General features: G+C 35.1%; 1 protein-coding gene across 1 annotated transcript in view; it reads right to left on the reverse strand.

Annotated features, from left to right (window-relative positions):
• The window catches only part of LOC115453358 (serine protease HTRA2, mitochondrial), a 32376-nt gene that overhangs the window by 15696 nt on the left and 745 nt on the right, over positions 1-15935 (reverse strand). Inside the window, exons 2-3 of the mRNA XM_037439943.1 lie at positions 7103-7286; positions 3277-3439 (exon numbers count right to left, since the gene is read on the reverse strand). Of these exons, the coding sequence (XP_037295840.1) occupies positions 3277-3439; positions 7103-7286 (347 nt within the window). The remainder of the gene's footprint in view (positions 1-3276; positions 3440-7102; positions 7287-15935) is intronic.

Raw genomic sequence — 15935 nt, forward strand, 5'->3', positions numbered from 1 at the left:
ACCGCAGGGCTCGGGTCTCCTCTACTCAGTCAGGGTCAGTATATAATATAGGGCTGATATTATTATCGTTTCGGACAAAAATGGCAGACGTAAACTGTACTAAGCCCTAAAACGAAAACAAAATGAAGGTCACCAACGGAATACAAAAATTTGTCACTCTTCAAATGAAAGTGTAGTTTAGGGACCAAAACAATTCGTCGTTGGAACTAAAATCTTTAAATTTTTTTCAAATATTAAAACTTTTCGGCATCTTAGCAGCACTAGTACTATACTTTTACCCCTTATTTGACTTTACACAGGCAAACTCTTCAACAAAAACTAGGCTGTTATAAAATTTGACCTCATTTGGAATAGAAAATACAATTGAGTTCAGTAATAAATTTCATGGTGATAAGAAAACAATGTGTACCAAAAAACGAATATTAAAACCTTGATAATACTAATCAATGGTAATAAATTCAGTTGTATTACGGTTATATAAATAACTATGTTTAGCCTGCCGCTCTGCCCGCGCGAAAAAGGTTTTCCGGGATAAATATTATCCCGGAATAAAAGTAGCGAATAGCACTCACGATTAATATAGCTTCCTATTAGTAAAAAATAAATCAAAAACGGTTTAGTTTCTGATATTAGCGCCTTCAACAAACAAATTCTTCGGGTTTGTATAATAGTATAGATTAGTATAGATTTATGGACCTTAATTGTACTAGATAACATTCAACGCAATTTTACAAAAAATATTTATAAATTTATTTCATCATCATTATCATTTCAGCAAGGAATCGTCCACTGCTGGACATCGGCCTCCCCCATTAAGGGCCACAGGGACCGGTTCTGGGCCGCTCTCATCCATCGGACTCCGGCGAACCTCACCAGATCGTCGGTCCATCTCGTGGGGGCCTTTCCTACGCTGCATCTCCCGGTTCGTGGTCGCCACTCCAAAACTTTTCCGCCCCAACGGCCATCAGTTCCCTGTGCCCTGCCCACTGCCACTCGAGTTTCGCAACTCTATCAATTTATTTGTCAAACCGAAACTTTCCTAATACAGTTTGATTTGCACTTTTCATATTTTATACTCTTATAATTTTCCCTGACCCCAATACCATAAGTTAACAACAATAATACGTATCAAAACACGACATTGCAAAGATGAAAGGTTATCGTTTGATAGATGGAACTTGTCCCCATTTCGCAAGACGGCTTGATTCCCCCAATACACACGTATTACGTACTGAGCTTTGTTCCGCCTTCATGGTTATGCCAATCCTGTATTGGTGGGCATGGACCTTTCCTATTATTTAGAAGGGTTAATATTAAAGCGAAGTCAAGAAAGCAGACATCTTGCTTGAGATGAGATTTAAAGGCGTATATATCTGCGGCTAAAAGTTCAAATAACCCTATTTCTGCAGACTTCCCCTTTGGTAATTTATTTAATATTTAATTATCGAACGTTGTGTATGCATATGAAAACTTCACCCATCGCCACTGGTTTATATGAATTAAAACCTAGATAACATCTCAAACAAGCCTGCATGAACAGAAAAAGGACAAATCAATCAAGTATCCTCCCTTCTTTATTACCTATTTTATAGCATTTATTGCCTTGAATCAATAATCCCCAGCAATTCTAAAACGTATTTTTCTTATCATACGCGTAGCATTGACATATCGCTGGTGGACATATTTTATATCCGCCCGGATAGCGACCACCGTACTTGTGTTGAAACCCGCCATAGTGGCTCATGTATGTCGCGTTCCGGGACCAGCCTTTGTATATCCGGCTCCAACAGGCCGGCATAATTGTGTGGCCGAGGGGTAATCATCTCTCGCCAGTCGACATTCTATTAGCCCTCCACTTTCCATCAGGTACAGCGGGGTCACTGCAGCACGTTTAGTGCTCGTATAAGTCTCATATTTCTCAGTTAACAGAATTCATTATTTGTACGCTTGCCTTTTTGCACGATTTATCATAATTTTCCATATTGTAAAACAAGTTTATAAATAACATGCATAACAACATTCTTGAACGACACGCCTCGCAGACGACGTATTAACAATCTCTTCCGCTCAATACAGCCGACTATTACAATTCGACATGTTACAGATCCAATTATCGGTGTCAAGGTACCTCGCTTCCTTGTGTGAGAATACGTCTAATATTTCTAATGTTTGTTTTTTGAGCGTGGCGTAGTTGTTCTGCACACTACGACAGCGCTGAGGTCCTGGGTTCGAATCTCGGGTCAGGTAGTGAGTGATATTTGGGTTTTTCTGCTCAGTATCAGCCTGGAGTCTGGAACTTGTGCCCGTTATGGCGGTAGGCTCGCCCGCTATCACATCATGGTACGGAACACTTGGCGAAAAGTGGGTGTATGTAAATTCTTTGAGCTAGTGATAGTACGTACTCAAGTAATGCGTAATCAATTTCAACAGGTTTGTTTACGTAATCCTGAGCCCTGTTTAGGTGTTATTTTATATTTTATTTATTAAGTCTCTGTTTATTCTTTTTAAGAGCACACATTGGATTAAGAACTCGTGTTCAAAATTTCATACTTCCCTATTCATCAGTTTATTTATTTCGGAAAATAAAGTTGGTGCAATAAATATAGGTCTAGCGTAAGATAAATAATATTATATATAATTATAAATTATTATATAAAGTCCGGGAGGCGTGACTTTACTACAACGTCACAATGACATGGGCAACGTGATCAGTCGTGCGAAAAAAAATAAAGAAAAATGGCGCGAAACTAAACCGGCAGCGCGCGGACCACTGTGTCGACGATAAACTTTTGCTTGAATTTATCTTGGATTGGACGGACGTTCACAATCGTTGCATTTCGCTAGCCTAAGATGTTTTTATTACAAAAAAAATATTTGTAAAACGTCATTGTCGCTAGCTATATTTTTATGTTCTTGCTCTTTTGCTTATTTGTTAGCTAATTTGAGTATGTGTTGTCTTTTTGTAAATAAGTTTTTGTTATAAATATGTACCAATGAATACTATTTTAATTATAAGTGTTGAATGTTTATTTTCAAATAAATAAATGTTAAATTCCTAAAGGTATAATATAACAAAAGCTACTTATGTCTAAAACGTGTCTTGTACATATTAAGTGATCTGATCTAACTGTTTTATTTGGAAGATTTTTATATGTAAATTTTGAGTGAAGATATCTACATCTGTAGTTATTGCAATGTTTGAGATGTACATTACCTTTAAAAGGAGATCGGTTACATCTCTGACGTAAGCATTAAACTCAGAATCTATGCTCTTACCAGCAATAAGCACCATGCCGCCGTCAGGAGCTCCTGTGAACAGCGAACCTGCTGTGTCCGACGCCACGTATATAGCGCGAGCGCAGTTGGGATCTTTCTCTCTGACGCTAGCAGCTAACTCAGCGTTACTGCTCTCTTGCTCGCACCCTGATAGTGTCAGGCCCTGCGAAGAGTAGAAATAATTTGGATATAGTTATGATAATCCTACTAAGTTACGTTCAAGTCTTACCTTTGGAGCCGTTTAAAAAAATCAGTTTTGCACGCTTGTTTATAGTTTTCCGGGTTTTGACATAAAAAATATATTTTAGTCGTTGGTTTACTTATAGTGATATAGATTAAATTATAATTGATTGTAGCGAAATATGTAGATTATAAACCGGTTTCTCTGATTAGTTATTCTTATTATTAATGATGAAACGACTTTTACCAAATTAATTTTGCATGTTTATTACCAATATCTATTACAAAATATTTATTTGCCGGTGGATATATTTTATATCCGCCCAGATAGCGACCACCGTACACAGGGTGTTAAAACCATAGTGGCACACGTAAATTTGTCGCGTTCCGGGATCCGCCTGTGTATATTCGGTTCCAGCAGGCCGGCATAATTGTGTCGACTGGCGCGGGGTAAACATCTGTCGTCTGTCTCCACTTACTATCAGGTGCACTGGGGTCAGGTTCCGCACACGTATAATTAAATAATATAATATTGTTAAAAAATAACAATATACTAAATCATTCGAACTACTGAACCGATTTTGAAAATTCTTTAAGTAATATGAAGCTACATTAGTCTTGAGTGCTACAGTGCTTTAAATGTTTCACACAAGCGGAGCCGCGGGAAAACTACTTAATATTAAAATAATATTAACTTATCGTATACTTAATGATTTCTTTTGTTTAAAACGTCGGGAGAAAAATAAAAAACAAAAAACCGCGAATCCGGAAAATTAGTTTAATTTCAATTATCGTATACTTTTACATACATTATGTTTTATCGACGTAACTTGATGGTAGATCTATTATTATAAGAGAGTTTTCGCCATGGTGAGTGCTATCGAAGTACATTATTTATACCACCATATAAATAATGTACTTCGATAGCACTCACCATGGCGAGTTAGTTAATTTATACCAATATAATTATGGCCATTATGAGACCCTAAATATTACGTGTTAATAAGTTCATCTAACTCGATTATCCACGATTAGTTGATAGAGTCCAAAGAAATATCTCCGCTAAGTTCCTTCGAAAATTCAAATATATTCTGTTTAGTTCGAAATTTTCCAAAACTAAACTCGGTCAAAATTCCCACTAACAGATTGGCTAATTATCTTCATAAAAATAGTGACATCAATATCTTCGCAGACACCAAAACTTGTTTTGAAAATAAAATTCAATGCTATGCGAATGTAGTCCATCAATGTTGTACTCTAATGTTATATTAGCATAAAATGAGGAAACGCAATATTCCATAATGTATTATGTTATGTTCAAATCACCATTATGTATTGATTTCTTTTTTAACCGGCTTCAAAAATGGAGGACGTTAATTAAATTTACTTATCGTTCATGTATTAATCTTGCTTAACTAGCAATTTTTATGAGTCACTGACTCCAAAATGCTAACCAGTATATATAGGTAGGTACTGTTATAGTACATTTGTTCATGTATTTATCTAGCTTAACTAACAATTTTAATTAGGCACCTACCCCAAAATTGGTAACTAGTATCTATATACTAAGGTTATGTTAATTTTCTTTGTTGTAATAATATGCCTTCAATCTCATTTTTGTGCACGTCATCATCGTCTGTGGCTATGGCGTTTAAATTGTATTGTGCAACTTGTAATTACTAATATTTCATGTACCTGACATGTTGGTGATCCTTATTTTTTTGTTATAAGTCATAGGGGGTGGATGGGGTTATCTATGGCACTGCTTTTACGTAATAGTATTTATTAACAAACAGCGTGCTTGTTTTTTAACCGACTTCAAAAAAAGAGGAGATTCTCAATTAGACTGTATTTTTTTTCTTCAGATGTCTATCCTAATCTTTAAGTGAAAGGTTTCCTAACTTTCTAATTTACGATTTTACACTCCAAAGCCCACATACGACATTCGACCTGACAAGTCATATCTAACTACAAATCAAAACAAATGACGCACTACAGCAAACATTCGTTCCCAGAACACAAATTCAACTGAAATTGATTCCAATTGTCGCGTATTGGCTGAATTGCTTATATTAATGTTAATGAAGAGTTCAAACAATGTATAACATACGATTTATTACATGACAAATCGTCAAGTATATATTGGTTTAATTTGGAATAAACAGATATTCATACATAATTAAACTCAAATTACGTGGGGTTAGTAATATAATATTTCTTTTTCTTTTTTATTATGCACCTGCTTTCGCCCTATCTCCACTACCCTAAGGTTGGCTGGGATAGAACGCCCATGGCATTAAGTCCGTCTATATACCACGTGTCTAAAATTTTAAATAAAAATGAATAAATATTTCATGTCTAATTTATGTCGAGCATCGTACATAGAGAAAATTCACCAGTTGCTCGTTTCGATAAAATATATTCTAAGTTCAAAGAAATAATTTCAAAACAAACATTAAATGAAACAAACCCGAATAATCCTGTAATTCGTCAAAGGAAGTAACGTCTTTCAATACAAAGGAAAACTATTGCTATAACAATATCGATAAGTGCTGAATAAGGTAATTGCCATAACAAGTAATAACTTACTAATTTAATCATTTATAATCCTATAGCAATATCGATACAAGCTTAAATAAGGTAATTACCATAACAAGTAGATGTTAATTTCATAATCCATAACTTCATAAGATCGTGGTAAATAACTCAAAACATGGTACACAGTCTACGAAGAATCCATATAACCCCATTGCTGCTGACTTCCCTTTCGTAACTTACGTAAAATTTAATTATAATTGGAACAATTCGTAAACCACATTTATGTATATTAGTAGTACCTACATATTATGTCGGGTTACTTTTCGGAAAATGTCACCCATCGCCACTCATGGTACCACAATACAAGTACAATTCGTCGGGGATAGTGTAACACCGCATAAATGACGAAAAAAATCCCAATCGAGATTGATACTTACTATACTAAACTCAGAATTCATAATACCGAACAATCTTTTTGACACTAACCCGGTATTGTACTATCAAAGACGATATATTTCTCACTGGCCGACTATACCATCTATAAGTATGAATAATGTGGCATGAACAAACGTACCCAACGTGAAAGACGTCAGCTGCAACAATCTTTTAAAGAGGCAAACAATGCATCTGAACCACACCTATGTGATATTTAATACCACGATAAATTACTCCATTTAATGAAAAGATTCCTACACATATTGCATTGGACGTCATCAGGAACTGAAGGTAGTGGGCGGTCTACATACATAGTAGAAATAATAAGGAAAATTCTCGAATAACAATTTTATTGAATTTAATGTTGTATACCTCATTGCATGGGAGACTTGATTAAATTATAACTACAATTGTCATTTATACTGCGCTTCAGTTTTGTTGGTCAGTTTAGAAGAACTGCGATGAGGAGACAAATTTCTAAGTAATATTATGTTGCTTTTTCGTGTATTTATAACCTTTGTTAACTTATCAGAAATAATCTTTGACTACGTAAATATAAATTATTACACCAATGATACCTAAAGCAGATAGAACTCGGACCGCAAGAACAGAGTAAACTTAGACGAAAATAATGCCTGCACAGCGCGGCCCGAAGAAATAATATTGAACTTACCAGCGAATCTAAAGGCTGATCAACAGGCAAGCCAGCATCTTCTTTAGCATCGCGCACCATCATGAGGATCCTTTGAGCACATTCCTCAATCCCAAGAGTCCAGTGGTTGGTCCCTGGGCCGGTGGCCTTGCCGACGACATGGCCGTGCTCGTCACATATCACCAGGTTTGAGTGGGTCGCGCCTCTGCGAACATGAGATAATGAAGGAAATGAGCTATTGTTACCTGCGGTTTCCCGCACGTGATTATTTTTATTAGGCATTATGTTCAATATGATAAGTACTTAATCACTGTGTGTTGTGTTGCAATAGAAACTATTATGTAATAGAACTTGGTCGTCCGATTGTACATTGTAAAATAAAAAAGGGAATATCATTATATCAAGATTTGGGGTTTGATTCTCCTCATTCAAAGCTTAAAGCAAAGCTATTTGTAAAAAGGGAGTAGGTAGCTAGAGCCGGCAATAGTCTTTAATTAAAAATATTTGAAATGCTATAAATGTAGAAGCAACGAATTGTTTCATCAGTCATGGTGCTAATATTGGAACTTCTTCGAATTTACTTTAATATTTTAAAGGTCAAGAATCAAACGTGATCTCGGGGAGCAATGCAACCACGATCTAGGTCGACACGTAATACATTTGATTAACCACGGTCTTTCCCGGAAACCAAGAAGGTAGGAAAATTGGTAAGCGTAGACGCTTCCTGTCACGTAACATGGGGGGTTCCCTGGTTCGAGTGGAGAATAACTATCATAAGGTGGTTAAGTGAAACTGACGGGTCGAATGACAACACCGGAAAAATGTTAGCCACATGGTATCTTTCGTTTCTTTACCTTGACTTTCTCATAGGTATACGAGCTAGATGTCGCTCGCGTGTCATAAGGTCTTAGCAGTAAAAACTACGCAGAATTTTGAACATTACTTTACATGGCATTGAAATACGGTTCTGTTCAGTTATCTCATAATTTTGTAATTATACTAGCATCATAGATGGATACGTTAATAACCAGACGTATAGCTAAAAAATATTCAGCCTCATTTCCAAAGCATGTTGGACATTATAAACATGTATTAATATTATTAAGTGTATATTAGACGCTCATAATTTTAAATGATCTAGTGTTAAATGGTTATAAAATTTATTTGCGTCGATGATAACAGAATAATAATTTTCATTGTTATGAATGTTTTTAGCTTCGGACACAACTCCGATAAAATCTACTTTATGGGTTATATTTATTGTAATGCAATACTCATTCATTATCATATTGTTTCAGTATGTTGTTTATTAAAAGGTACTACGGAAAAATTACTGAGAGGCAACTTGAGAATGTCGAAGCTATAATCAGCGGGCATGATTTTAATTCCAACCACCTTTGACCTCAAACTCCTGTTACAAGTTGCTATATGAAATGCACTTTGTAAAGTCGTTTGAAGGTAAAATGCTTTTTTATTAGAATTTGAGGACATGGTTGTTCCAAACATGTTCTCAAATTCGAATAAAAAAGACGGATAATCAAATGAATTCTGACATAAGATTGACCACTAATAACCGTGTAGAACTAATTACAATTATTACAGATTTTTTATAATTTTGGATGGTGTTAAACACATTCTGCCGCAGTATTCTAAGATTCTGAGCACACTTCACTCCCAATATGTATTACTGTAAATCCGACGTTTGATTCTTTTGCAATGACGGTAGTCTGAACTGGCGAGTCAAAAAACGATTAGACTATAATTCGCTGGAGTAATTAGGTCAAATAAAAACATATTATTCATACTGTTATCTTGTTTTTGCATTGTTAGCGTCTCTTTAATCTCCCAGCAATAAACCGAATATCAGCTGGAATACTTATATGTTGCAGAGGCGTTTTTAATCATTTAGAAAATGCCCAGTTTATTGAATTAGCGATTCTATGGTACTTTTATGATAACGTCAGCCGTTTAAATATGAAACAAAAGTGGATCAGGTTAAAGGTTATTATTACGTGTCAGATTTTTGATAGCCTGCTTTTAAATGAACAGCTGACCAATAAATGCGAATAAAAATATAAAACTGCTACTAAAGCAATATTTGGACTATTAAAAATTTGGTACACTATACGCACTTCTTCTAAAATCTCTTAAATATATAAAAAACTGTTTATTGTGTACTATTTATAAGTAAAATAGATATAGATACAAGTTGAATTCTAGGTTGAAAGAGGCACCAGTTATGCTCCAATGATATTTTTAGAATAGAAGCCATTGAAATAGTGGATATTTTCATTTCCTTTGTAATAGTGGTTTTGTTATAACACACAATATAGCAGATTTAAAAACTACTTAGGTACAAATACATTGTTTGAATGGACAGTCTCTAAATCCCGAATGAAAAGCACATGCTCAAGTTTTTTTTTCAATTGATTTTTTGTAGTCTAATTAAGCTACTCTTAGCTGAATCTAAATTGCAGCTTCCGATCTCTCTACGTTCATTTCGGATCGCCGCCTCACCGGACTGAGAGGCAACAAAGCGCATCTGTGTATTGGGCACAAACTTGTACAATATTACATCTCCAGCGCACCTGGTTGATCTCCGTTGAAATTTGCCGAAATTCAGCTAGGAGGAATTCAGCTGAACAATTTGTAATATCAGCTAAATACTTCCCACACTAGCTAAATGCCCAGATTGACTACAACACTGTAAAATGCAACAGATAAGTGTTTTTATGACGTCATAACAGACGGGGCTCTTATCTTTAATTTCCGACAGATAATACGTATATTGAACTGTTAATATTTTGCTTTCATTTATTTTCGAGTGTTTTTCGTATGGAGCATTAATCAATTTTCGGCACGTTTCATAAGTTACAAGTTGTTATTAGGAGCTTGATTGCAATGCCTATCTTTGGAATTTTGGTACTTACCTACGCGTCGTTTTTGAGGAAAATTATATTTCTGTAGGTAAACAATGACTTTCCTTATTTTTTATTACATGTTTAGGGTGTATTTATTGTAAGTAATTTTATACGTTTTCCGAATTTTATTTACTTTAATAAATACTTATATTTGCTCATTATTTTTAACGTCATATAACATCTATAACGCTGTTACAGAGTGGAGTATGCGGAAAGTTTTCTAATAGCTATCTATAAGAAAACCTTACGTAAGTACTGATGTAGAATTTACTATCAGTTCCCCGGTAATAAGTGTCGCCACATCACAATGAAAACGTACAAATCTAGAATAGTATCTTCGTGTTTGATTTGTGCATTATCTTATACGCTGAATCCGTTTAAAAATGAAATAAAAAAACACTATTACTGAACAAATTACCGAGTTAAATAGTGTATGTATTATTCAAGGACATGCCCTACATGTATGCCAAATTTCATCAAAATTAGTTCAGCCGGTTCTGAGACTTCTAACAAAAATCCATACATTTATAATACTAGAATTAGTAAGATTAATATGAAGTAAGATTATAACATTTACATATTTCGATAGGTTTATAGAATTTTCCACTCATAGTTTTGACATGGCTTAACCACTTAAACATTTTGCAACCGGGAGCAACGTCTTTGAGGTATTCCACGGCATTTAAAACACCATAGCTAGTATTCACAACAGGTTTATTGCAAATATTTAAAGTACGTACTTCGATCACAACATTGTAATCACTACATAGTATAAAACAAAGTCGCTTTCTCTGTCCCTATGTCCCTTTGTATGCTTAAATCTTTAAAACTACGCAACGGATTTTGATGCGGTTTTTTTTTTATAGATAGAGTGATTCAAGAGGAAGGTTTATATGTAGGTATACATCCATTAAATAGTGGAGAAATACTGTTATTTTGTTATGTTATACCCGTGCGAAGCCAGAGCGGGCCGCTATGTTTTTATATACAACGTTCACAGTTTTTCTGTAGTGTATTTAGTATTAGCATTGCACCCGTGCGAAGCCGGGGCGGGTCGCTAGTTTTTTATTATAATATGAAACATTTACTCCGTCGGCTTCTGCGCATGCGTTGATCGATGATTGTTGTACAAAAGCAAACGTTAGTTGCCGGTGGTAGAATATATTTTATATCCGCCCGGACAGCGACCACCGTACACAAGGCGTTAAAACCCGCCATAGTGTGCAGCGTGTCGCGTTCTGAATCAGCTTGTATATCCGGTTCCAACAGGCCAGCATTATTGTGTCGACTACCAAGGGGTAATCATCCCTCGTCAGTTGGATTCTATTGGACCCCACTCTACTTACAATCAGGTGCAGTGAGATCACATTGTCATGGTCGTATAAAAAAAAATCGGACACGAATCATATAGTCCGTTCAGAAAGAGAACTGTCGTGGGATTTGAGGTCGCCACCATGCTTAATTACTTTTTTGTTTAGTTTCGGTATGTTTCTATACAAAAATCCCTAAAAATACCACGCAAGGTCATTTATATCATTAATACGAAATGGGAAATGAGTTTAATATTTACCAAATGGGGAAGGGTTGTTATGTAAATCGTAAAGTTAGTTCACTTTTTGGCCACGACAGTTCTCTTTCTGAACAGGCTCTACCAACCAGTTTGTTATTCATCTCTATATTATATTCGCGCAACAATTTATAATGCCTTGGAATCCTCTCTCAAGCAAGCGGCCTTGAGCTTTCATTCAATATTATTAGTGCGCATGAGTTACGGGCGGGAATATGCAGACTTACGAATAACTTGTATAAAAATAATTTTTCGGTCTTTTTGAAGATTTTAAACTATTAAAAAATTCTTATTTAATTTTCTATCTAATAGTAGTAATCACTACATAGTATAAAATAAAGTCGCTTTCTCTGTCCCTGTGTTCCTTTGTATGCTTAAATCTTTAAAACTACGCAACGGATTTTGATGCGGTTTTTTTAATAGATAGAGTGATTCAAGAGGAAGATTTATATGTATAATAACATCCATTAAATAGTGGAGAAATCTGTTATTTTGTTATGTTATACCCGTGCGAAGCCAGAGCGGGCCGCTATGTTTTTATATACAAAGTTCACAGTTTTTCTGTAGTGTATTTAGTATCAGCATTGCACCCGTGCGAAGCCGGGGCGGGTCGCTAGTGAATTATAAATTTTGAATGCTTCTACAAATACCGCCTTACGCGCCTTAGCGACTTACGTGCGAAAAAATTATGATTTTAGGCTTGAATAAAATGTATTGTAGGTGCTCCATTAATTTTGTGTATTTATACATATATTTTGAACATTCATTTACTTTGTTTACATGCACTATGTACCCAGTTTCATACAAAAAATTATCAAAATCAGTTCATACTAAAAAGTTCTGAGGTAACACACATAAACAAAAAACAACAATACAATCGAATTGTGAAACTCCTTTTTTAAAGGCGGTTAAAGACAAGTACGGTATCAAATATCAGGTAATTCTCGCATAGAATTTTTTATTCGCCGTATAAGTATGCACGTCACGGCAAAACAAATAGGAGTCATTGACATTGACTTGACAGGAAAAAATAGTTTTACATGTACGTATACGTATTGATCAATAATTGCGAACTGCAAACAATAGTAAAAGGAAATCTCTAACATAATAGGTATCCTGTTACTAAATATTAGTCAGTGACATAATGACCATATTTAGATGCATTTTTATTCTGATTATTCAGATGAGAATGCCTTAGTGGCGTAGTGGTATTGGGTTCGAATCCCGAGTCGGGCAAAGTAATATTTGGGTTTTTCTGCTCAATGTCAGCCCGGAGTCTGGAATTAGTGCTCGATATGACGATAGGCTCGCTCCCTATCACATCATGAAATGTACTACACGTGACCAAAAGTGGGTGCCCTGCTTGCGCCTTTGCCATACCCTTTCGGGGATAAATGCCTAATGAGTGTTTGTTTTATTTTATGACGTCATAGACGTTCCTATTCGACGAATGTAAAAAAAGGACAAATTGTATTTTTTTAATTATATGAAATGTAACGATTTCTCTCCCTGTAACATTAATTCTGAACTAAACCGATTACAGTTTTAACAATTATATTATTAACTAGCTTCCGCTCGCAGCTTCGCCCGCGTGGATTTCGGACTTCAAAAATGGAGGAGGTGCTCAATTTGTCGGGATGTTTTTTTTAAGAATGGTGGTATGCAGGTGGTCCGATTGTCCTGTCAGGGTCTGATGATGGGATCCTGGTGAAATCGAAGGAAGCTTATAGCATGATTCAGTATTCACGCGTGATGGCTTATTATTAGCGTATTTCATGTATAACTTTGGTGTTTCTATACCGATTTCTATGAATCTTTTTTAAGGAATATTTAATAATGTTAACTTTTTTAATTAGGGATGACTGAGAGTGTTATAAACGTAAGAGTAGTCAAATATAATGAGAAAGCTTCGAACTGCTAAGCTATCGGGAGTTACACGTGTTATTGTGAGTCAACCATAAAAGATAGACATATGCTGTCGTGGGATATTTTTACATAATTTTAAGGAGAACATTTCCGTCATACATGATTTCTGCGTAGCTTTAACCATTAAGGTTGCACACGCGACGGAAGCTTAAAAAATGGAGTAACTTCTCCCGTTTTCCCAACATTTCCCTTCACTGCTCTGCTCCTATTAATTGTAGTGTGATGAAAAATATACTATAACCAGCACAGGAGTATGACAAATAATTGTACCAAGTTTCGTTAAAATCCGACGAGTAGTTTTTGTTTCTATAACGGTTATACAGACAGACAGACAGACAGACAGACAGACAGACAGACAGACAGACAGACAGAAAGACAGACAGACAGACAGACAGACAAAAATTTTACTAATTGCATTTTTGGCATCAGTATCGATCCCTAATCACCCCCTGATAGTTATTTTGGAAATATATTTCATGTACAGAATTGACCTCTCTACAGATTTATTATAAGTATAGAAGATAGATATAGATTACGTACTTTTAAAATCTTAATTTGTTTTTAAAACTTTGTACAGAAGTACTTGAAGGATATCAAGTCGGGTAAAAAAAATATCAATGTAACAAGTACATGTTTTTTTCGCAAAATTAAGTAATTCTCCTTGTATCGTTCACTAGATGTTTTATTTTTTAAACTTTAACTCCCAAGTTACAAATTACTACGTTAACCCCAATTGGTATTATAAGACCTAATTAACTTTTGTCAATACCAGCATTATAAAATTTGTTGAAAATAAATAAAGATATTTTTCAAACTTTATATCTATGTACCTAAACCAATATGAAAACAAATAATAACTTTTTCCAAGACAACAATCAATGTATTCAAACAATTCATATCAGTTGATGTTTTTTTTTCTATTATCGAATGCAATGCCAAGGTTCGTGATAGCGTTTATAGATTACATTATATGCTATCGTGTTATCTACTCGACGTAGGAAACAATATTACTTGTTTTGCACCTTACCTATTAATCCAAATGCACTTGAAAATTTATTACCGACGGAATTAATCCGGGAAGTACCTATTTTATCGAAGCATTATCTGGTAGTTTAATTTATATCGTTAGCTTGAGTTATAAGTTATAGCCGGCTTTATTTCGCCATTGTTATATGTTCAGATATGAAGGATAAGATTCAATAGATATTCCTGGAATACACTACTACAAAATATAGGTGACTTTTGTCTATTTCTGCCGCCAAGCAGCTGTGCGTAGTCACTGTTGTGTTCCGGTTTGACGGACATTGTAGCCAGTGTAACTACTGGACAATGGACTTAACTCGTGTCTCAGGATGGCGAGCGCAGTGGAATACCGAACAATACTTTGTGATTTCAAGGTGTTGGATGGTGTTTCTATTGTTTATGGGTTACATCGCTTACCACCAGGCGAACGGCAAGCTCGTCTCGTCATTCAAAGCAATAAAAAAAATACATACTTAAAATTACTCGCCAATTAGCACAAAAATTTGGATGAATAAAATTAATCCCCATTGGACATACTGACCTAAAAAGTACTAGTTCATTGGTACACTTCCTGGTTGAGAGTTGCAAATATAGGGGTTGGGGCCATCAATCGCGTTATCAGAATGCGGGCTATACCGCAGGAAATAACCTTTGCGAATTAGCGAATGTCTATCAACCTACAAACGTTTCAGCACTTATTTATAACGCGAAGTCAAAAATTTTATGCAAAAAAAATCTATTAATTGTTGGCTAGCACTTATAAAACAGTATAGCCAAAATTTTATGCAAAAAAAAGCCATTCTTCAAGTACCTAGTTAATATCATTTTCAAGCTGATAATGCCTACTTGGACGAAAAAGAAAAGGTGCAAATGCGAGGCTTCGATATTTTATTTAATAATAAATTAAATCTGTTAAAAATATGGCGGGATTGGTTTTTGGTAATATAAGTATTCAAGTAGGTAGGAACAGGTATGAAAAATTCCGGTACTTACTGATAATTAAAAATATATTATACAGCCATGGAGATATACGTCCTTAAACGACCTCAAGACATATTCTATCGGTATAGTGCAGCTGAGAGTGACATTTTACATAAATTTCAACTCAATTGAAAAGTAAACTTCATAAAAATTCAAGGTCAACACTTAAAGAATAATAAAATTGTTTGCATTCCTTTAGTTATAGAAGGAAATATAAACATTATATCGTAGGCTCTAAGGCATAAATTTGAAAGTAAATAAAACGTCGGCGTGGCGGACAAGCCGATCGAATCCTGGTCTCTGATTGGTGGAATTTTAATTCGTGATTGTGGACATGTGCAATGGTACGCATTGTTTGTTTTTTACTCAACATCCAATACTTGTTTTGTAACAGTTAATTTATGTCTTGTACTTGACAATTGACTACTTTCTTAAC

Source organism: Manduca sexta, chromosome 18, assembly GCF_014839805.1.
Source record: "Manduca sexta isolate Smith_Timp_Sample1 chromosome 18, JHU_Msex_v1.0, whole genome shotgun sequence".
NCBI classification, from domain to species: domain Eukaryota; kingdom Metazoa; phylum Arthropoda; class Insecta; order Lepidoptera; family Sphingidae; genus Manduca; species Manduca sexta.